Source organism: Chiloscyllium plagiosum, chromosome 7, assembly GCF_004010195.1.
Source record: "Chiloscyllium plagiosum isolate BGI_BamShark_2017 chromosome 7, ASM401019v2, whole genome shotgun sequence".
Classification (NCBI taxonomy): domain Eukaryota; kingdom Metazoa; phylum Chordata; class Chondrichthyes; order Orectolobiformes; family Hemiscylliidae; genus Chiloscyllium; species Chiloscyllium plagiosum.
Window position 1 is genome coordinate 48,381,992 of NC_057716.1, and position 23,409 is coordinate 48,405,400.

General features: G+C 38.9%; 1 protein-coding gene across 3 annotated transcripts in view; it reads left to right on the forward strand.

Annotated features, from left to right (window-relative positions):
* LOC122551563 (neurabin-1-like) overlaps positions 1-23,409 on the forward strand; it is a 124,708-nt gene that overhangs the window by 96,554 nt on the left and 4,745 nt on the right. For all 3 annotated transcript variants that reach the window (XM_043693638.1, XM_043693636.1, XM_043693637.1), the window contains exons 15-18: positions 5,303-5,384; positions 7,265-7,336; positions 7,589-7,787; positions 13,749-13,931. In XM_043693638.1, the coding sequence (XP_043549573.1) occupies positions 5,303-5,384; positions 7,265-7,336; positions 7,589-7,787; positions 13,749-13,931 (536 nt within the window). The remainder of the gene's footprint in view (positions 1-5,302; positions 5,385-7,264; positions 7,337-7,588; positions 7,788-13,748; positions 13,932-23,409) is intronic.

Consider the following 23,409-nt stretch of genomic DNA (forward strand, 5'->3'; position numbering starts at 1 on the left):
CATTTGTATTTATACAGGAAATAGTGAAAAGTGTTGAAGTCACCATTCTCGGGAACCTGTTTTAATAACAGAAATCATATATTGAAAAAATTAAGATAAAGACCATGTTTGTTCAATTCACGGCTCATGGGTTCTCAAGGCTGAGGAAAAGACAGGAACAGCATTATTCTCATTATTGAGTCTCCTCTTAATTTAAGAAAGACCAATGAATTTTGTTTTAATAGTTCTCTAGAGACAGGCAACAACACTAAGACCTTATTTCGCGCAATAAAATGTCAAATGTTGGCATTTTTTGCTCTCTTCATTATTTGTTGAGATTCTTTCATTTTTTTAACAGCCAGCTCATATGTGTCCATGAGCTTATGAAACTTGATAAATAGATTGAAAGTGTGATTTCTGAGATTTGGTTTACCAGCTCTTTATTAATTTAAGTGGTCCTCTTTCCTCATTTCTGTTTATTGGTTGAAAAGGATTAAATTCTGTGAACTCATTAGAAGTGTCCCTAATGGCTAATAGTAACAATAGAATTCCCTTACCACAATCATTTGGACAATCTTGGCAATACACTCTGATCATAATCTTTAAAACTTGATGCCATCTGTCCAATGCACCTTGAGATTGTATATTGAACTACATCAAAGTAGCTATTATGAAAGAGGATGAGTCACAAAGATTCTGCATTAATTATCACACTGTCAACTTGACTGGAGGATTGTATTGAACAAATTAGACATGGTTGATTTGTCACAAAGATCATGCTAAAGGGGTATTGGAAAATTCCTGTAAGCAAGAGAGCTAAAAGAACCTCAGCTTTTGCTTAATTCCTAAATTAGTCATAGTTTATTTAAGGAGCTGCAATATAAAATTTGACTCTTAATCTGATTGTATTTCTTTGGATGATTGATGTCTTGTAAAACAAAGCTACCGTTTCCATGCTACTTTAGTAGTTTTTTTCCTTAGTCATTATGAAATCATCTGGAAATATCCATAATCAATAAAATATACCAATTCCCATTCCTCGTTCTAGGTAGTCATCCTACACAATCTAATAACATCCAACTAAACAGTTCTTCAAAAGCTGATATTAGAATTAAAAGTACAGATATAATTGAGGGTTGCAGACATGAGCATGTCAGGCAAAATTTGACTGTATCTTTATGTAATCCTGCCTCACACTAGAGCCAGTCAGTCCCTGATGCTGGCTGAACATGCTATTTGTCCCCTTCTCTATTCTGTTTCATGATCAGCTCATATTCTTTAATTTCTTTATTTCTTTGGAGTTCAGGTTTTCCTAATTCAATTTTTCTCTACTTTCCTTCTCGTGTGTTTTTTATTTATCATTTTCCTTAATTTTTTGTTTTTTAAATTTATGTTTTTCAAAGTCAGGTTTTTGAGTTTCTAACTGTATGCTAGCTAATTCTAGCTCTGACATCCCAATTCCATGTTTCCTTTTCTGATTCTATATATTGTATAATCACTTATATAAATATATATAGATATATAGCAACTCAACTTTAGAGATCCAGAAGACTTGCAATGTGTCTCACTTGCTTGTGCTAGAGGCTACATAGATTCAGATGCAGGCCCTTATTCTTTGTAAGCATAAAGAATATGCTGATGCATTACATTTTTTTCAATTAAAAGAAAAGCTTGGTGGACAGCCATTCCTTGGTGCATTTCCCTAGCAATGCCTTGACGAATTAGAGTTGACTTGGCTGGTTGTATTTAGATTAGATTACAGCGTGGAAACAGGCCCTTTGGCCCAACAAGTCCACACCGACCCGCCGAAGCGCAACCCACCCATGCCCCTACATTTACCCCTTATCTAACACTACAGGCAATTTAGCATGGCCAATTCACCTAACCTGCACATCTTTGGACTGTGGGAGGAAACCCACGCAGACACAGGGAGAACATGCAAACTCCACACAGTCAGTCGCCTGAGGCGGGAATTGAACCCGGGTCTCAGTCGCTGTGAGGCAGCAGTGCTAACCACTGTGCCACCGTGCCGCCCACACTTGAAGGAAATAATTAAAAGTGGCAGTTAAGTCTTCAAAGAGACAATTCCTGTGTGAAGCTAGCACCAGCACTAACAAATCCTGGTTGTGTTCACATTTCTTCAATTTCAATAAACTAAATATATACATGTTTTAAATCATCTGCTCAGCAAATGTCAGAGGAATGGGTGACTGCATTCCTACATTGCTCCTCAAACTTCATATCCTCCATCACCAACATCTTGTTTTGCTGTTTTCTTGAATCAGATACTCTTCAATATTCCTCCACAATATTGCCCGTTTCAGCCACTGTATTAGCTTATCAGCTGCTAAACCCCTCATCCATCATCCTGACACCTTCAGAGTTAAGCATTCTAATTGGCTTCTGGCTGTGTTCTGATTTTGTAACTCCCAAGATTTAATTTCAACTCCCTGCATTACCATAGTCGTCTCAATCTGTTAAAAATGTTCTGAGAACTCAGTGATCCTTCAATTCTGGTGCTTCTGCATCCCCAGCTGAGTCATAAACATTCAGCTTTCTACATCAATCTTGCATTGCGATATGGTCCTTAAACTCATCTACTTTAATGCACCTGTCCTAATATCCTTTTATGTGGCTTGGGTTCAAACTTTTATTTTCTAACTCTTCTATGAAGTGCTTGGTATGATTGATACATTAAAGGTTAACCCTAAGTCCACGGAGACGACAAACTGGCTGAACAATTCTAGCTACCCTGCTGAAGTAATGCCACATTATCAATTTCCGACCCTTACAGAGTTTTGACATCCTATAAAATCTGCATTTTTTCTCAGCATCCATTTTCATTTCATAACAATAATTTTCTTTATAAGGTTTCCTTGATGGCTCAGCATGTGTCTAAACCAGATAAATCCACTTTTGACCACCCCACACACCCCCTCCAAATTTGGTGCAAGCTGAGTTAATCTATCTGTGACAGTGACAGTGTGATTGTATAGTGCCACTGGTCATGGCGTACAGTCCAAGGCTGTTTCCTTTTTGGACATCAATATCACATGCATAACCTTACTGTTACCTGTGGTCAAGTCTCTCACATGAAGAGAGATTGAGTAGACTGGAACTATGCTCATTGGAATCTAGAAGAATTTGGGGGGGGGGGGGTGACCTTTATAGATACATAAAATTATGGAGGGAATAGGTAAGAAAGAAGCAGGGAGGTTGTTTCTATTCGCAGGTGAAACTAGAACTAGGGGGCATAGCCTCAAATTAAGGGTGAGGGGGAAGATTTAGGACTGAGTGGAGGAGGAACTTCACCCAAAGGGTTGTAAATCTATGCAAATACCCTGCTCAGTGAATGTTTTTCAGGATAGATAGATTTTTGAACATTAAAATAATTAAGAGTTATGGTGAATGGGCAGCTACGTGGTACTGAGTCCATAAAAGGATCAACCATGATCTTGTTGAATGGTGACACAGAATTAATGGGCCAGATGGCCTACTCCTGCCCCTATTTCTTTTGTTCTTATGAATATAAAAGCAGCGATATACTTCCGAGGCACGATAAAGCTCTGGTCAGACCACATTTGGAGTATTGTGCGCAGTTTTGGGCCCTATGTCTCAGGAAAGATGTACTGGCCTTGAAGCGAATTCAGGGGAAGTTCACGCGAATGGTCCCAGAAACGAAAAGCTTAACATATGAAGAAAGTTTGAGAACTCTGGGCCTATACTCAATAGAGTTTAGAAGGGTGAGAAGAGATCTCTCCGAAACATATGGAATACTGAATGGCCTGGACAAAGTAGATGTTGAGATGTTTCCATTGGTAGGGAAGACTAGGACCCAAGGTGACCTTTTAAAAACAGAGATAAGGAGAAATGTCTTCAGCCAGAGAGTAGTGAATGTATGGAATAAACAAAAGCTTAGGGGTTAACTCTTCCCTGATGCATTCCTCATGGCAATCCCAATATGAATCAAGTCCACTTGCCAACCTGTCAGCAATCCCTCTTTATGCAGAATAATGCTTGCAATTCTGTCCTGATGAATGCACGCAAAGAATCTTCAGCACCTTGTCTCTTTTTTTTGCAGAAAAACGAATCACAGTTTCTTTTAAGCATGTGTTTGATGTTATCTCTGGACTTAGACTTTTGGAATCATGGCCATGGTGTTTGCCAGCTACAGTCAACCTTTTATGAAGCCAAAAAGAATTTTGCTTTTTTACCAAATATTGCATTTGGACTGAAATTAAGACATGAAGAACAGTTAATGTGCAATTGTGTTATGTGTGGTTCAATAGGTAGTTTTGCATGAAAGGGTTGGAGTTGCAGTTTGCACTCTGGAGAAACGAGTGAAAAATCTAGGCCACATGCCAGTGTTGTATGGACGTAATGCTGCACTATCAAAGGTACTTCCTTTCAGATGAAAGGATGCAGCAAGGCTCACCTGCTCTTTCTGGTGGACAGATGAGACAATGGCATTAATTTTGAAAATGAGCAAGGAGTTTTTTCCTGATAATTTGGCCAATATTTATTCTTCAGCCAACATGACTAAGATAGATCATCTGATTGTCGCAACCTTCTGTTTAAGACCTTAATGTGCATAGACAACTAGCTATCATGTTTCCTGTATTGTAGCAATGACTGCACATTCAGTTGTAGTACTTAAGCTGTGTGAAGGCCTATCCTGGAGTTGAGAAAGGCAATTGGTTTTGATTCTTCTGGACTAGTGAGAAGAATCTGAGAACCAACTTGCTGATTGTCGGTGACAGTTGTCGAAAAGTACATTTTAAATGAGAATACTTGGTTGTGATGCTCTGAATGACTCAATAACCTAAAAACATTCATTGTATAGGTACATCCACTACTTGACTACTTTTGATGGGCTATTAGTGCCAGTTGAATTACTATCCAACATTCATTGTCAAGTTCAAGAGAATGGAAGGGATGTATAATTGTGTACGCAGGCAACAGTGTTGATCTAAACACTGGATCCCAACCAGTTCTCTCTCCCTCCTGAAGAATAAGTGCAAGGTTAACAGCATAGGGAGGACTTCTCTCCAGCTGTTCTACAATCTGTTCTGGTTGTCACATTTGCCTTGGTGATCAGTAGTTGTGTTACCCACACATGTTGTTTTCATCATTAAACCAAAATCTATTTTGAAGTATTTTGTCAAATTAAATTTATTCCATACACCACTGAGACTTGTGCACTTGATTACTGAGAACACAGATTATTGATAACACATTTGTGCAATCCTTTGATTATTAATAACTTTTTAAAACAGTTATAATATGGTGAATAAAATTAGGCCAAATTTATGTATGTTGACAGAAGACAAGAAAAGTGAGGAAGAACCATCCTGTGGAATTGAAAATACATCAGGAAAACTTAAAAGAAGATTTCCTGATTTTGGGTATGATTTCAGTTGCTTATGAGAATTTATTTGTAAGCTTATCATTTTATTTATTTAGTAATGGATGCCATTAATATTACCTTGTCCCAGGTGACATTTCAACCACAGAATATTTTGTTAATTCAGAGCATAAGTTTGTTTCTCCATATTGATTTAGTGACCAAAAAAGCATTGCGCATATCTGTCTTATCCATTTGCCTCAGTACTAGGACTTTAATTCACATCTTTATTCCTTTTCCAACACCCAAATTGTTGTCCACTGCATATTAATTCTCCTCAAGCTTTAACTTGCTGTTTAATTCTCACCTGTGCATTCATTGTCCATTTTATTTTTAAGTTCCCTTATCCTATCTGTTAATTTTAAAACTTTTGACTTTGTCAACTTTATGGAGGTGCCTTAGATCCCATTCCTGATCACTTTCCAAAACCTCCAATGAAATTGTGTCTCTGTGTGTGGCCTGAAAGCAGACTCAGTATTATTTGTGCTCAATTCCACAGTTAAATAATTAATTGCCTGCCTGTATTCACAGTTGGCTCTCATCATATGTGTTTAATCACTGGCGTCTGACCTTTCAAAAAAAATTTGTTGAAGTCTGGCTTCACCATTAAATGAATATATTAAGGTTATTATATTCAATCCAAATAAAAGGTCTAAATTACATACTGATAGCTTGATATTTAAGCTAGGTGTCCTGAGTCTGAAAACTAGTTAAAACTTGCTGAACTGTCTGAGGTATTGGATTTTAGAAAGAAAATGGTGATGTGTCACCTGGTAAAGCCTTTGACAAGGTTCCGCATTGTAAACTAATTAGTAAAGTTAGATCACATGGGATTCAGGCTGAGCTTGCCAATTGGATACAAAATTGGCTTAATGGCAGGAAACGAAGATGGAGGGTTGCTTTACCAGGATGTTGTTGGGAATGGAGGATTTTAAGTTACAAGGCGAGGCTGGATAGCCTGGGACTTTCTTCACTGGAGCGTAGGAAGTTTAGAGATGACCTTATAGAAGTTCATAAGATAATGAGGGTGCAGGTAAGGTGTCTTTTCCCTAGGTTGGGAGATTTCAAGGAGAAAGATTCAAAAGGGATACGAGCGGCAACTTTTTTACACAGTGGTGTTTGTATAGAATGAACTTTCAGAGGAAGTGGTGGATGCAAGTATTGTTAGAATGTTTAAAAGACATTTGGATAAGTACATGAATAAGAAATGTTTGAAAGGATACGGTCCAAGCGCAGGCAGGTGGAACTAGTTTAATTTGGGATTATAGTCAGCATGAACTAGTTGGACCAAAGCGTCTGTTTCCATGCTGTATGACTCTCTAACTCTGTGGTCCACGTTCACATTAAGTAATATTGCTAGAGGCATGAGTAGAAGTAACTGCTCACAGTGATTGAGAACCATATTGTCACTCAATCACTTGTGGGGTCTTTAGTGTGTGCTGGCTCCCTGAGAATTGCACCACTAAATATGACTGACTTAAAACTATAGTCCCACCGTTTTCATCCGTGATCCAACTGAGCAAATAGCTACATGAAGAGGCTCTTGTGGTGAACTGGCAATGGCCCTATCTCTGAGTCAGAAGGCCCTATCTCTGGGTCAGAAGTCCCATCTGCTCCAGGGGTGGTGTCATAGCACATTTGAACAGTTGAGTAAAAATATCCAGAGTTCAGTGAAAGTACATTCTATTCAGATATGATTTAGCTACAGGTGGAACTAAAGAAAACAAGGTAGTGTTATTTTCAAGAAACTATGTAAAAGTTCAGAATTTAGTTTAGGTTTATTTTGAGTAGGCAGTATATATTACTGGCAACCATGTGCAAAGGTGACTAATAGTCTAACTCTTTCTTCCTCCTTTTTCCCTCACCCTTTTATACAAATAGTGGATTAAGAAAATCTGGTGGAAAAGGCAAGAAATTAGATAAAGAAGATCGTCGAACCTCTCTGGGTAGCAGGTATTCTGTTATAATTACACAATTGTTAATCTCTGCCTCAAAAATTCAGATTTTAAATATTCAAATATTTGTGAAAATTGTGTAATAATTACCTAAATCATTTTGAATGAAGTTTGCATGTTTGATTTTATAAACTAATCATTTTGGTATGGTTGGCATTGCATATTGTTTTCGTCTCCTGTTTTTCAGTTCACATCGCTAATGTATAAAGAATGATTTATATGCAATTTTCCTTCAATTTATGTTTGACAGGGGATCAAAAGAAATGCTTGAGAGCTCAGGTGGCAACCTTTCTGCTGCAGACTCAGTCACATCTATACCAACTTGCATGCCCTTTTCTTGGTTTGGTGATAGTCGTAAGGAAGCAGTCTCTTCCAACAGCAGCCTTCATTCACCTCCAAGTTCACACGACATCTTTTGTGAAGAGGACAAAGAGACACCTGGAAATAAAGTAAGTTGGAAGTAATTGGTATTTGTTCCTTTCTTTTAATTGAAGCACTTTTATGATTATTTGTTCCTTTCTTTCAATGGAAGCACTCTTATGATTGTTTAATCTTTTGATGTAGATTTGTTTTTAATAATGAGAAGATAAAAGACATTAGTTCTGTCCCTTCACAGTTTTTTGTAGAAACAGTTTATGTATCTAAAAATGATATAGTTCTATTTGTACCTCCATAGCAGGTTCTTGATATAACTCACCTTTAGGATTACCACAACGGTGGTATGCAGAAAACAATCTGTTCCTTGATTCTTTTTTACATTTCATTTTCTTTTCTTTTAGTATAAGTTACATTTAAAACAAATTCCGACTTTTTTTTCTCTTTTTGCAAGTCACTTCAAGGCCTCACCCCTCTCTACCTCTGCAATCTCCTGTAGTCCAATAACCTTCATCCTTTTAATTGCCCTTGAAATGAGTGCTTTGCTGAGCCATTTCAGAAATCAATTAAGAATGAACCATATTGTAGTGATTCTGGAGTCTCATGCAGGTCAGACCAGGTAGGGAAGCAGATTTCCTTCCTCAAAGGTTATTAGTGAACCAGTTGGATTTCATGATCTGCATTACTAAGGCTAATTCCATATTTTAAAAAGTTAGTTAAATTTAATCCACCAACGGTGTGATTCATCATTAATCATGTATTTAATCTAAAGTCATGTCACATTCATTACAGCAAGCCAGAATGCTGAAGCATTGTCTTCAATAAGAATCAATTTATTTTTTGAATGAGGAAACCATTTATTAGCTATGTAGGGTTTTGTATCATTTGCCATATATTCTCAAATGCTTTTTGTAAACCGTATCAATTGTGCAATTTCCCTTTTATTAGGAGCAGCTGTTTTTAAACTAAATTTGATCTTGACTTGGCAGGAATCAAACTCAAGATTAGTAGGGCTGGAAAAGCACAGCAGGTCAGGCAGCATCCGAGGAGCAAGAAAATCGACGTTTCGGGCAAAAGCCCTTCATCAGGAATGAGGTTGCGAGCCTCTGGGGTGGAGAGATAAATTGGGAAGTGGGGGGGGAGGGGAGGGGGAGAAGGTAGCTAAGAGTGCAGTAGATGGATGGAGGTTTGGATGAAGGTGATAGGTCAGAGAGGTGGGTGGAGCAGAATAGTGGGAAGGAGGATTGGCAGGTAGGACAGGTCATGAGGGTGGTACTGAGCTGGCAGGTTGGAAATGGAGTAAGGTCGGGGGAAGGGAAATGACAAACTGGTGAGGTCCACATTGAGGCCCTGAGGCAGAAGATGAGGCATTCTCCATCCAGGCGGCATGTGGTGAGGGAGTGGCGGTGGAGCAAGCCCACAACCTGCATGTCCTTGACTGAGTGGGCGGGGGAGTTGAAATGTTGGGCCACGGGGCGGTGGGGTTGATTGGTGTGGGTGTCCCAGAGATGTTCTCAAAAGTGCTGTGCAAGAAGGCGTCCAGTAACTTAGGCAACTAGGTCAAGTATGTTATAAAATTAAAAATGTGTTAATGTAAAGTTAAACCTAGTTTTTTTTTGCCTTGAAATTGCGATGCATGTCTTGACTTTTTGTACTTATTAAAGTGAGATGTTGAAAGCAATACAACACATTTGCTTCAATTGATGTCAGCATTTAACACTCTCCCTCTTCTCTGCCCCATTCATTGAATAATCTTTGGTCAGTTTTAGCCAACCTAAATTTCATGGTCCGTATCAACAGTGGAAACTAAGCTTTACTACATTTGTAACACTTCAATCCCTCTCCTAGTGAAGGCATGCCATTACCACTATCAAAATAGTGCAAGAGGATGTTGGATAGGGTAAGCATGATTTAGCAATGCATCAAGATTTTAAAAAAAGCGAAAAGCCATAGGACAAAAAAATGAATAATCCAAGTGAATGTAGCAATTTGTTTACTAATAAATAAGCCAGCAATGTTGAAAAATAAAAAAAAGTATGATATGTTGTTAAAATTTGGAAAAATATCCTGTCTTATGTGTGCTGCATAAATGTAGCATGAGAAGACAAGAAAATTAGAAAGGTAAATGGAACTCAAACCGTGCAATATGGTTTCCATGATTGCCGGCTCTGTGCTGGACATGAATGGAAGCTTAATTTTAGACATGTTGGAAGAACTGGTATGAAAGGGGACCGATTAGTACAGATGCAATGGAAACCGAGAGCTTGTACAATATCTAGGATGAAAGGAATCATAATCAAGTGGACTGTAGAGTATGAAGTAGATACTGGTGGGAACCCAATCTCCAGAGATGTTGTGGAAGAGAAGGATGAGTCACAGATGGATGATGTGAAGTTGAGTTCACAAGTTGATTAGAAACAAGCTGATAAAATTTCCTAGTTTTGAATGACAGTAGTGGTTAAATAATTCTGCTTCTGATTTTATGGTTTTCTTACAAGTTGATATATATCTTGATAATCTCCCAAGATACTTCTTCCAGTACTTAAGAATATAATCCGTTTGATCTGGTACTCTTGATTTCTTTGCCATTCTGTTCATTATATCTACCATAATAATTTTTCTTTCTCATGTCTTACTCCACAAGATGCTTCTATGATCCCTGTTAATCGCCCAATATTTTTTTCAAACTTTTCAACATTCCCAGTCGCACTGAATTAGAAACTTTTGAACTGTCATCCTGCATTCACTGATCACTGAGGTCTTCTGAGTAGTGGCTGTGAGAGTTGATGGGCACTTATATGAGCCACATCTGCACTAAATGTTCAGGAAATTTAGCTGAAAGCTGGTGAACTCAAGTTGAGCTACAGACACTAGAGGAAGGATATCCAGACACTTTTTTCTAGGAGACAGTCACACCAATCAGGCTAGGCACTTTGAACTTCTTCCTTGGTCAGATTCAGAAGAGACTAGAATGAAGCAGGTATGGGAGTCCAGAAGGTAGCAATGGAGAAGTCCCAACCTTTGCACTTTTTCAACAATTCTAGATTCTTGTAACTTGCCTAAATGAAAGCAGAGCCCGCAAGGAGAATGAATGGACAGAACAGAAGCCATTCAACTGCGAGGTGTTAAAAGGAATATAGTTGTATTAGGAGAAAATATTATTAGTGATTTACGTATAGTTTTGGCTGAGAGTGAGATTCACAGAGTCATGCAGCATGGAAACAGAGCCATCAGAAAAACCAGTCCATGCTGACCCTAATCCCAAAATAAACTATAGAATCATAGAAGCCCTACAGTTTGGAAGCAGGATATTTGGAGGAAGCAGGATCCTCCAAACAGCATCCTATCCAGACTCACCCCTCTAATCTAATCCTGCATTTCCCATGGCTAATCCACCTTACCAGCACATCCGTGGACACTGTGGGCAATTTAGCATGACCAGTCCACCTGATCTGCACAAGATTGGACTTCCTCCAGAGCACCTGGAGGAAACCCACACAGACTTGGGGAGAATATCTGTGTGCAATTTGCAAAGTCACACAATGCTGGAATTGAAACTGGGACCCTGGTGCTGTAAGACAGTAGTGCTATCCACTGAGCCACCCGTTATCTTTAGACTTGGCTATTATAAGACGTTCCTGGCCAGCTTCTCTTGGTAAACTGGAGATTTTTCAGAATTCTGCCCATGCTCAAACTCTCTCTAAATACCATTCATCTGTCATTGCTGTGCTTGCTGACCACCACTGATTTTAAAAATTGTTATCTTTGGTTTCGATTTAGAGTGTTGCTTGTCTCATTCCTACCTTCATAATAATCTTATAACCCTCCAAGATCTTTGCACCACTCTAATTCTCACCTCTTAGTCCTAGAGACATACAACACAGAACAGACCCTTTGGTCCAACTCATTCCTTTTGACCAGACATCCTGAATAAATCTAGTTCCATTTATAGAATCATGAGGGTGTACAGCACGGAAACAGATCCTTCGGTCCAGCTTAGCGTTGCTGACCGGATTTCCTAACCTAATCTAGTCCCATTTGCCAGCACTTGGCCCATATCCCTCTCAATCCTTCCTATCCATATACCTATCCAGGTGCCTTTTAAATGTTGTAATTGTACCAGCCTCTTCCACTTCCTTTGGCAGTTCATGTCATACACGCACCACCCTTTGCGTGAAAAAGTTGCCCCTTAGGTCCCTTTTAAACTTCTCCCCCCTCACCCTAAACCTATGCCCTCTGGTTCTGGACTCTCCCATCCCAGAGAAAAGACCTTATCAATTTACCCTATACATGTCCCTCGTGATTTTATAGACCTCTGTAAGGTCACCCTTTAGCCTCTGACGCTCCAAGGAAACAGCCCCAGTCTATTCAGCATTTCCCTATAGCTCAAACCCTCCAAATCTGGTAACATCCTTAATAAATCTTTTCTGAACCCTTTCAATCCTTCCTATAGCAGGGACACCAGAAATGCATGCAGTATTCCAAAAGTGGCCTAACAAATGTCTTGTAAAGTCACAAACATTCCAAACACCGCCTTTACTGTCCTGTCTACCTGGGATTCCACTTTCAAGGAAAATGAACCAGCACTCCAAGATTTCTTTTGTTCAGCCACACTCCCTAGGACGTACCATTAAGTGTAGAAGTCTTACCTTGATTTGCCTTTCCAAAATGAAGCACCTCACATTTACCTAAATTAAACTTCATCTGCCACTCGGCCCATTGGCCCGTCTTCTGTTCACATCCAAATCATTTATATAAATGACAAAAAGCAGTGCACCCAGCAATGATCCTTGCAGCACACTGCTGGTCAGAGGCCTCCAGTTTGAAAAACGACCCTTCACCGATAACCTATCTTCGACCTCTGAGCCAGTTCTGTATCCATATAGCTAGTTCTCCCTCTTGATTTTAATTGCTGCCCCATTTTCTTCTGCTCCTTAAATCTGAAATTCTCTCCCTAAATAAACATCTCAAATCTTTACTTCCTTTATTTAAGACAACTTATTAAGACCTACCACTGACCGTGCATATGAGTGTTTGCTTTCTCCTTAATTGATGCTGCTATATTTAGCTTTACATCACTACTGAAATGTCTTGGGTATTTTGTTGTCTCAAGGGCACTATGTAACTCCGATTGAAGAAAAGCAGGGAATCCTGTAAACTTCTCTTTGACTAAAAATCATTGGTTTGTCATATTATTTTGAATGGCATCTTGCTTTTTGTAACATTGCTTACCACGTTTGCCTGCATAAATTGATGTATTTCAAAATAATTAATGAAATGTAAAATACTTTGTTTACATGCGCTTATACATAACACAAATAGAGAATTATTTCCTGTGTTTTTCTGGCAATGTAGGATTTCAAGTTCTATGACATTTACTACTTCTGAACCTATGGTGAAAGTAACAGAATCACAGAATTGTTATGGTTCGGAAGAGGGCCATTTGGCCACAGTGTCAGTACCCCACTTCTGAATCCCATAATATGATTACATACTTCTATTTCTTTGGTAGTTACATTAATGAGGTAATTATATATTTTACGGTATTTTTCCCACCACATACTTTGAATATTTTCTTTTTCATTGGAAGTAATGCAATAATGTACAGTGACCAGTAGCATACTGCGTAGTTTTATAATTGTTGGTTAATTTAAATAGTTGTTGTATAGAAGAATTGTAAACTATGGCCACATATATATATTTGTAATAAAACAAAGAACTGCGGATGCTGGAGATCTGAAAATACTAAAGCAAAAAATTTTGGACTAACTCAGTAGAAGTTCAGAAGAAGGGCCACTGGGCTGGAAATGGTTTGTGTTATGTATTTTTGTTTTATGAGTGGTAGCAGTAAATCAATAGAACAGAAGAGGGATAGAAAACAATCCAGTTCTGAATGTTCAGAGTGAAAAGTATTCTATTCCTTCGTATTGATGTATCTTAAAGGGGTAACTTAAAAGTTTTTATTGTGCCTCATTTACATTAAGATAAGATTATATACTTTACCCGTAACATTTTATTTTACTCTGTTGAAACAGGTATCTGATCAAGCAATGACAGGAAAACAGAACCAATGGCAAAATCGAGCAGTTTCTCAGTGGACAACCCAACAAGTCTGTCACTGGCTGATGGGAATGAATTTAGAGCAATACACAGCAGAGTTTGTTTCTAAAAACATTGATGGAGAACAACTAATGCAACTAGATAGCAGCAGACTTAAGGTACAGTATTGCAAGTTGTTCCACAATACTGCTAAATGTTGGATTTATTAAAGACAAATTGTGTTGTGTGTGCACAATAAATATTAGTCTAGAAGAAGGATAAAGTGTGCTTGTGTGGACCAGAATATTCATTTAAATGTTTCACCATTGGGACAGGGTGTAGGAAAAGATCAAGTGGCTTTTCTACTGTGTATAAACATCTATAGGCTTGATTATGATTCTCCAACGTCAAATAGGTTTCCATATAAAATGTGTTTTCTTAGGGAAGATTCTTAGTATGTTAAGAAGCAGGTATTTCACTGTCTTCAGAATTCTTTAGAAAAGGTTGTGTAAACTCATTTTGTTTTTGGACATTTACCATTTGGATCTGAAAACTCAGTTTCATAGTTTCAGAACCTAGATATTGAGAAAGCTGAATGGAAAGTATTCTAGTCACAATGATCAGTCTTTAAAATACATAAGTGCACCAGACTGACCATTTCAATTAAATAAACAATAAATGTTCCACATGATAAGCACTAAGAACAACAAAATATTGTAAATTCACAGCAATCAGTTGTTATTGGTAAAAGGAAACAACGTCAAGGACTGAATGGTCTACTTCTGCCTCTGTTTTGTACAAAAAGTTAAAAGTTACAAAAAGTGTTATCCTTCATCAATTCTGATGATAGATGTTCAATTGTGAAAGTGTCAGAAGATCTGGCCTACATGTGACACTAGATCCACAGCAATGTGATTGACTCTTAACTGCCTTCTGGGCAATTCGAGATGGGCAGTAAGTGCTGACCTAGCCGGTGACACCCTTATCCTGTGAATGAATATGAAAAAAAGCTGCTTTTTTTCTGATGTTGACTGATCTCCGTTCATTCAGCAATACATGTGGTTCAGATTGTAGATTGAATAACACCTCTTGTTAGGTATGACAAACCTAGAACTGACATCCATTCTCACAGGAGAATTGTCTGACTTAGTCGTTGGGCAACTAATAAGTGTAAATTTGAGCTGCCTTGATAGACTCAGATAGAGAGAGACCAAAAAGGCCAGAGGTTGCTCGCAAACACCTAAATGAACAGGACAATTAAATGTGAGAGCATATTACAAGTATCTTGCAGATTACAATTGATGCAGTCCCAACTTTGATGGAGAATAGCAGCATCATTATTCCTTGGTACTTGAATATGTGGCACCAAAATATACTTCTACAGCAGCTCTTGAATGTTGCGAAGTAGCCATAGCTTGCTGCAACTCGTATGAATAGGCAGAAATGTATGGAACTTGTTGAATGTGGTGCAGTTGCTTTAAATAGAATTTGATTATCTAGACCTTTGTATTAGATGGTATTAGGCTAAGTGTATTCACACTTTTTTAGTTTTGAAAAGGGATAGCAGTACAAAGATACCCTTCACACTGCAGGATGTGATTTTTGAGTATGTTTGGGTTCATTACCAACATACTAAGTATGGAAAAATTGACTGGAATGGTGAACCCTCATCCATGAGACACTAATCAACATTTCAAGACATCAGTTACATAGGACAAAGAGATGTTGATGTTTCGCTGATGTAAAGGAGGGAAGAGTCAGGAACTCCTGACTCATTAGGTTTGTCCAAGGGATATATAGTTTTAAGTATGAGGTGGCAGTCAGTGATAGAGATTCAGAAGATTCTGTGCTTCTAAGAGCACTGTGGAACAAATGATCCATTGAGATGAGATGCAGATCAACAATATGAATAGTAGATTGATTATTGATTTATAGTTGTCATACAGTAAAAAGTGTTGTTTTGCTGCTATGCATGCAGATTGTATGATACAAAGTACATCAGGATAGCAGAACAGAGTGCAGAACACAGTGTTACAGCTGCAGAGAAGGTGCAGAGAGAGAGATCAGAATTAACATTTGAGGCATTTGTTCAAAAGTCTTATAACAGTGGGGATGAAACTTGAATTTATTCATTCTTGTATTCAAACTTTTATATCTTCTGCCCAATGGAAGAGGGTGGAAGAGTGTATAACAGGGTTGGGAGGGGTCTCTGATTATGTTGGTTGCTTTCCTGAGGTAGTGGAAATATAAATGAGTCAATTAATGGAAGGCTGGCTTGCGTGATGGACTGGGCTGTGTATATGACTGTCTGTAGTTTCTTGCAGTCTTGGGAAATGCAGTTGCCATACCACACTCTAATGTATCCAGATAGGATGCTTTCTGTAGTTCTATAGTTGAACCTTTAGACAACTTTTATTCAGTCATGACAAGGCATTCAGAATGGTTTTTCTGTCATTGGCTGCGGAGGATGAAGGATGTCATGGCATCACTGAGAAAACTATGAAAGCAGAGAGTACATCAAATATTCTGCTGGAAACAATGGTATAAATTTAAATGTAAATAATGAAATTAACAATTAATATAAAATTTGAAATATTTAGAATATATTTATGACCAATGAGCCAAACAGAAGCAAGTCTTAATTTTACAGTTGGGAATTTGAACTTTAAATTAAGTTCACTGAGGAAAAAAAATCAAACTAATTTATGCTAAGATAGACGACTCAAAACTACCACAGCTCTGTCCAAGACTCTACAATCAACTTGATGTTTGCACCTCATGTCTTTTAATGATGTGTGAATATAGCAAGTTAGTGCAAAACGTTGCCACACATGGCACAAGAAAATTGACTGGTGCTGACAGTGTTTGCAAATATTCATGTTTGCAATATAGTTAGTTAGATGAAAGAGAGAGATCTGGCTTAGTCTTGGACATGATTTAGACCTTAATATTCTTTGTTGCATTTTCAGGAGAAAGATATATGATGACAGGGAGGAACTATACATTTTAACACTGTGCTAAAGTTCAGTAAAAATGATCTCGGGGGGCTACATTAAAAGGGAGCCAGCAAACTGATAAGAGAAGAATTAGTAATAGCAAACACAATCATAGTTGAGTTTAATGCAAGAATAAAAAAGATAATGAAGAATCATGAACTAGGAAAAAAACAAAGTTCATTCATAAAAGATCTGGTTCAGCTTAATTAGACAAAAAAATTAACAAATGGCTGGCAGATCAATGGAAGTATGTTAGATTGAGTGCAAGATAAATTGAATGTCAAAGAAGTTTTGTTGCTAGAAATGAAAGCTAAACTCAAACTTCAAAAGGCTACCCGATAAAAGTAATGATTACAGTACTAAAGATAACTGTGAATATAGAAAATGGTGCACGTGAAAGAGCTATTAGGCAGTGTTAAAGGAAATTTAGTTATATAAATGTTTTACGTCAGTGTTTCCAAATGTTGGTATAACCTAATAAATGGTTGGGTTTTCCAAATTTTCTGTCTTTCTGAATAAATTAATAGAATGGAATAAGCCGTAAGGTCCTGATGGAGCACATCATTGGTTGTTGCTAAATGTCCAAAGATGGCAGGTGTTGTTCAGAATGTTTTTAACAAATATTGTCCTATTGGATGAGAGAGCAGACAGTGTAATATTTTTCAAAAGAATGATGAGAAGACTAAACCGTGTAACTGTTAACCTGTTGGTCTACCATCAGTTGTGGACAAACTTGTAGATTGACAGTCTCTGATAACGTTAATAAATATTTAGGCGTGTTTGGGTTAATCAGTGACAGCCTGCAGAGTTGATAACGTTAATTGTGTCTTTGGAATAAAATGTTGGATAAATAGCATTAGCATGGAGATCCATCATATATGGATTTTGAGAAGATATTCAATAATGTGTCTTAGAGGTCAGAAGAATTCAGAGGTGTGATCTCAGAGAAATAAATCTGAATAAATAAAAGGTTTGACAGCAAATGAGAAACGGTTAGGATTGCTTGGATGTCGAAGGAATAGAAATAATACCTTTCAGTGGTTGGATGATTTTTCATTTTTATAGAAGATTCTTGTATCAAGAATGCAGTTTAAAAGTTTGGAAAACAACTGTAAAAACTTTTGGAAATCGTCGGCGCAATTTATAATTATGTAACCAGAAATAGAATTTTATCTGAGAAAAAGCTGAAAACGCTAGGGTTTTATTCCTTGAAACAAAAGAAGCTAAGGGGAGATTTGAAGTGCAGAAAATATGAGGGGCCTAAATAGAGTAGATAAGAAGGACCAGTTTCCCTTAAGGAATTCAGTGGAATAACTAGTGGAATAAATTTAAAGTAATTGGAAGAATGTTTAGAGCAAAGTTGAGAATTTTTTTCACCCAGAGGTTACTGAAAGGTCTGAATTCACTGCCTGAAACAGTGGTAGAAGCAGTGACATCACACTTAGAAAGCAAATACTGGCTATGCAGTCAAGTGTGAGTAACTACCCTTGACACTAAGGTAGCATCTCACTGTGGATAAAACTGAATTCAGTTGGAATTGCGGAAGTCTCTCCTACTGTTTAGAATTATACCTAGTGTAAAGATAGTGTTATTGGAGGTTATTGATCGCAGTGGGTGAGTTCCTCAGGCTAGATTCCTAGGCTCAACTATCTTCAGCGCTTTGTCAATAACCTTCTCTCCATCATAAGATACTATGTCGAGAGATTTGCTGAATGTTCAGCATCATTCACAACAATCCAGACTGAAATAATCCATGTCCATATTCAGCAAGGCTTGCGCTGATACTTCGAGGAGAAAGTGAGGTCTGCAGACGCTGGAGATCAAAGCTGAAACTTTATTGCTGGAACAGCACAGCAGGTCAGGCAGCATTTAGGGAACAGAAGATTCGACGTTTCGGGCACAGAAGGGCATGTGCCCGAAACGTCGAATCTTCTGTTCCCTAGATGCTGCCTGACCTGCTGTGCTGTTCCAGCAATAAAGTTTCAGCCTTGCGCTGATACTTGATGAGTAACACTCGTGCCAGGCAATGACCATCTCCTCTTGACTTTCAAAAGTGTTACCTTTACTCAATTTCCCACTATAATCATTCTGGGGATTACAATTGACTAAGAAGTTAACTATCAACCACGTAAGCCGCAAGAACAGGCAGAAAGCGGAAATTCTGTGGCTCGTAACTTGCCTCTTCAGTCTCCATTGCCTGGAGGAGTGCACCTCAGCACCACCCAGGACAATGCAGCCCGCATGATTGGCACCCTACTCACCAATTTCAACATTCACTCCTTTTACCAACAGTATACAATGGCATTAGTATATACCATCTACAAGATGCACAACAGCAATTCACTGAGACTTCTTTGAGAACACCTTCGAAACCTATGACCTCTATCATCTAGATGGACAAGGCCATCTTGAAATTCCTCGCAAGCCACATACCATTCTGATTGGAATTATATTGTTATTACTTCACTGTCACTAAGTCCAAACATGAAACTCCGTTCTTAACAGCGTGTTTGAATGTGTGACTGTACCACATGAGCTGTTGCAGTTCAAAAAGAGGGGTCAGCATCACCTTCTCAATGGCAATTATGGATGGGTAATAAATGCTTGCCTGCAAATGAATACATTTTATAAAGCTATATAGATCCCCATCACACAAACGAGAACTTTTTTTGTCAATGTCAAGAATCAGTTGTGATTAACCTTATTTTTTAATTAATCTGAGAGAACTGCTCTTCGGTTGCTAAATTGCAGAATTCTAGACAAAGGAACAGGTAAGTGACATTTGTCTTGCCAGTATTGAGCTGAGGGAAGGGAAAGCAAAAGGGCTGGATTTTGCTAGTGTGCTTCTGAAAAATTGGTGGCCTGTCTAAAACAGATGTAAATAGACAGTAGCATGTAGTCCTGCAAATGGTGGAAACTCTGTATAAAGCCTTTGGTCACCTGATATTACTAGAATGGACTGTTGAAATGCCACTTACAAGACACACACTAATTCAGTTAGGACAGCAAGATTCAAATGAAGTAAGGGCAGTGCCAGAAAGTGACTTAGAGGAGGCAAGTTAATTGAATTATCCTCAGGGATATGTGTCTACAAGATGCTTGCATTGTTTTTTGTTACTTTAGTTGCAGAGACCAAGAAATTACCAGCCAGCAAGCTTCTCTTGTTAGCCATTATGGAAGTCCGATCTAGGCTTTCATACTTCATAGCTGAGTGCCTTAGACTGATCACTCATAGAATATGTTATTAGCCGCAGTAACTTGACTGCCATAAGTGCATCCTATTGTTTAATGTGGAGCTCTAATTTTCTTAGATGGAACATTTAATAATTGTATAATATATCATAAGTGGGGACACGAGATAGCCTTGGCTGAGAAGATTATAGTGAATCCAAAGAGGTTCTTTAAGAATAGGACCCCTCAAGGATCAAAGTGGACATGTATGTGTAGAATCACAGGAGATGGGCAAGGTCCTCAATGAATAATTTCTCCTCTGTGTTTACCATAGAGAAAGACGTGAAGAGATGGGGAAGTTAGTGGCCGTATCTTAGGGAAGTCCATATCACAGTAGAGGAGTATTGGATGTATTAGACTATATGAAGGTGCATAAATCTCCTGGTCCTGACCAGATATATCCAAGAATACTGCAGAAGGCTACAGATGAAATCGCAGTGACCCTGCCTGATATTTTTGTATCATCATTAGCCACGAGTGAGGTCCTGGAAGACTGGAGGGTTTCGACTGTTGTGCCCTTAATCAAGAAGGGCTGCACAGAAAAACCTGGGAACTATAGACCAGAAGGCCTAACATCCTGGGAACTATAGATCAGAAAGCTACGTTGCTTGAGAAGATTCTCGCAGATAAGATATACGTGCATTCGGAAAGACAGGATCTGATTAGGCATAGTCAACACGGCTTTGTGCATGGGAGATCGTCCCTCACATGTTTGTTTGAGTTCTTTGATAAAGTGACCAAGATGGTTGATGATGGAAGGGTAGTAGATGTAGTCTATATGGATTTCAGTAAGGCCTTTGATAAGGTTCCACATGGTAGGCTGCTGTGGAAGGCTAGATTGCATGGAATCTAGGGGAAGCTAACAAATTGGACACACAATTGGCTTGATGGTAGGAAGCAGATGGTAAAAGTGGAAGGATGCTTGTCGGACTGGAGGCCTGTGACTAATGGAATGCCTTAGGAGTTGGTGCTGAGTCCATTGCTTTTTGTTATTTATATCAATGATTTTGAAGAGAATGTTCAGGGCATGATTAGTAAATTTACGAATGACACCAAAATAGGCTATATTGTGGACAGTGAGAAAGGATATCAGAAATTGCAGCAGGACCTTGATCAGCTGGGAAGTGGGCAGAGAAATAGCATTGAGTCAGAGAGATGTAAGCATGGAAACAGACCCTTCGGTCCAACCCGTCCATGCCGACCAGATATCTCAACCCAATCTAGTCCCACCTGCCAGCACCCGGCCCATATCCCTCCAAACCCTTCCTATTCATGTACCCATCCAAATGCCTCTTAAATGTTGCAATTGTACCAGCCTCCTCCACTTCCTCTTGCAGCTCATTCCATACACATACCACCCTCTGTTTGGAAAATGTTGCCCCTTAGGTCTTTTTTATATCTTTCCCCTCTCACCCTAAACCTATGCCTTCTAGTTCTGGACTCCCCGACCCCAGGGAAAAGACTTTGCCTATTTACCTATCCATGCCCCTCATAATTTTGTAAACCTCTATAAGGTTCACCCCTCAGCCTTTGACGCTCCAGGGAAAACACCCCCAGCCTGTTCAGCCTCTCCCTGTAGCTCAAATCCTCCAACCCTGGCAACACCCTTGTAAATCTTTTCTGAACCCTTTCAAGTTTCACAACATCTTTCCGATAGGAAGGAGACTAGAATTGCAGGCAATATTCCAACAGTGGCCTAACCAATGTCCTGTACAGCCAGAACATGACCTCCCAACTCCTGTACTCAATACTCTGACCAATAAAGGAATGCATACCAAACGCCTTCTTCACTATCCTATCTACCTGCGACAAATGGAGTTTAATATAGGAAAGTGTGAGGTCTTGTATTTTGGAAAGTCAAATCAAGGTAGGATTTTCATGGTGAATAGTAGGGCTTTAAGGAGTGTAGTAGAACAGAGGGAGCTTGGAGTTCCGGTGCATGGTTTTCTGAAAGTGGAGTCGCTGGTAGGCAGGGCAGTAAAAAAGGCTTTTGGCATTCTGACCTTCATCTGTCAGGGCATTGAGTATCAAAGTTGGGAGGTTATGTTGCAGTTGTGTAGGATGTTGGTGAGGCCGCAATTGGAGTATTGTGTTCAGTTTTGGTAACTTTGTTAGAGGAAGAATGCTATTAAACTGGAAAGAGTGAGAAAGAAATTTGCAAGGGTGTTAGCAGAACTCAAGGATCTGAGTTATAGGGAGAAGTTGGACAAGCTAGGACATTTTTCTTACGAGCTCAGGAGGCTGAAAAGGGATCTTATAGAAGTGTATAAAATGAGAGGCAAGGATAGGGTGAACGCACTCCCATCTTTTTCCCAAGACTGGGGAATTGACGATGAAGATCAGTTTAAGGTTAGAGGGGAAAGAATAAAAGAGAACCTGAGCGGCAGCTTTTTTACACAGGATGGTATGCATATGGAATAAGCTGCCAGCAGAAGTGGTTGAGGCAGGTACATTAACAACATTTAAAAGGCATTTGGACAAATACATCGATAGGAAAGGTTTAGAAGGATATGGGCCAAGTGCAGGGAAATAGCGTGGATATACATTTTGGTTGGCATGGACCAGTTATACCAAAGTGCCTGTCCCCATGCTGTAGGACTCTACGACTATATGTGGAGTCCCCGTGTTCCATTTAAAAAAAAAGGAATACCTAAAATGTTAATTATTTTCATTAGTCATGAAGATGTACAGCATAGGAACTTGTCAAACTCATCCGTGCAGACCAGATATCCTAAATTAATCCAGTTCCATTTGCCAGTGTTTGGCCCATATTCCCCTTAAAGCCTTCCTATTCATGTACCCATCCAGATGCCTTTTAAATATTGTAATTGTCCAAGCCTTCACCACCAGCTCTGGCAACTCCATGCACATATCACCCCCGCGTGAAAAAGTTGTCCCTTGAGATCCTTTTAAATCTTTCCTCTCTCACCATTTACAGATGCACTACAGCAGTCCACCGAGGCTTCTTTGACAACACCTTCGAAACCCATGACCTCTACAATCTAGATATGCCAGTAATTAGTCATTAAATTGTGAACAAATACTCCTTTGTTTAATAGAAAAGTTCATTATTTTAAGGTGTATTAAAGTCTCTTTGAAATGCAGCCCTATTCTTTCCTATGTCTCTAACCTTTCCTCCTGGCCTGGGCTGCTTTTCCTTCGCTTCGTCCATGATGATTAGAATATAGAACAGTACAGCACAGAACAGGCCCTTCAGCCCATGATGTTGTGCCGACCATTGATCCTCATGTATACACCCTCAAATTTCTGTGACTATATGCATGTCTAGCAGTCTCTTAAATGTCCCCAATGACCTTGCTTCCACAACTGCTGCTGGCAACGCATTCCATGCTCTCACAACTCTGTGTAAAGAACCCGCCTCTGACATCCCCTCTATAACTTTCCTCCAACCAGCTTAAAACTATGACCC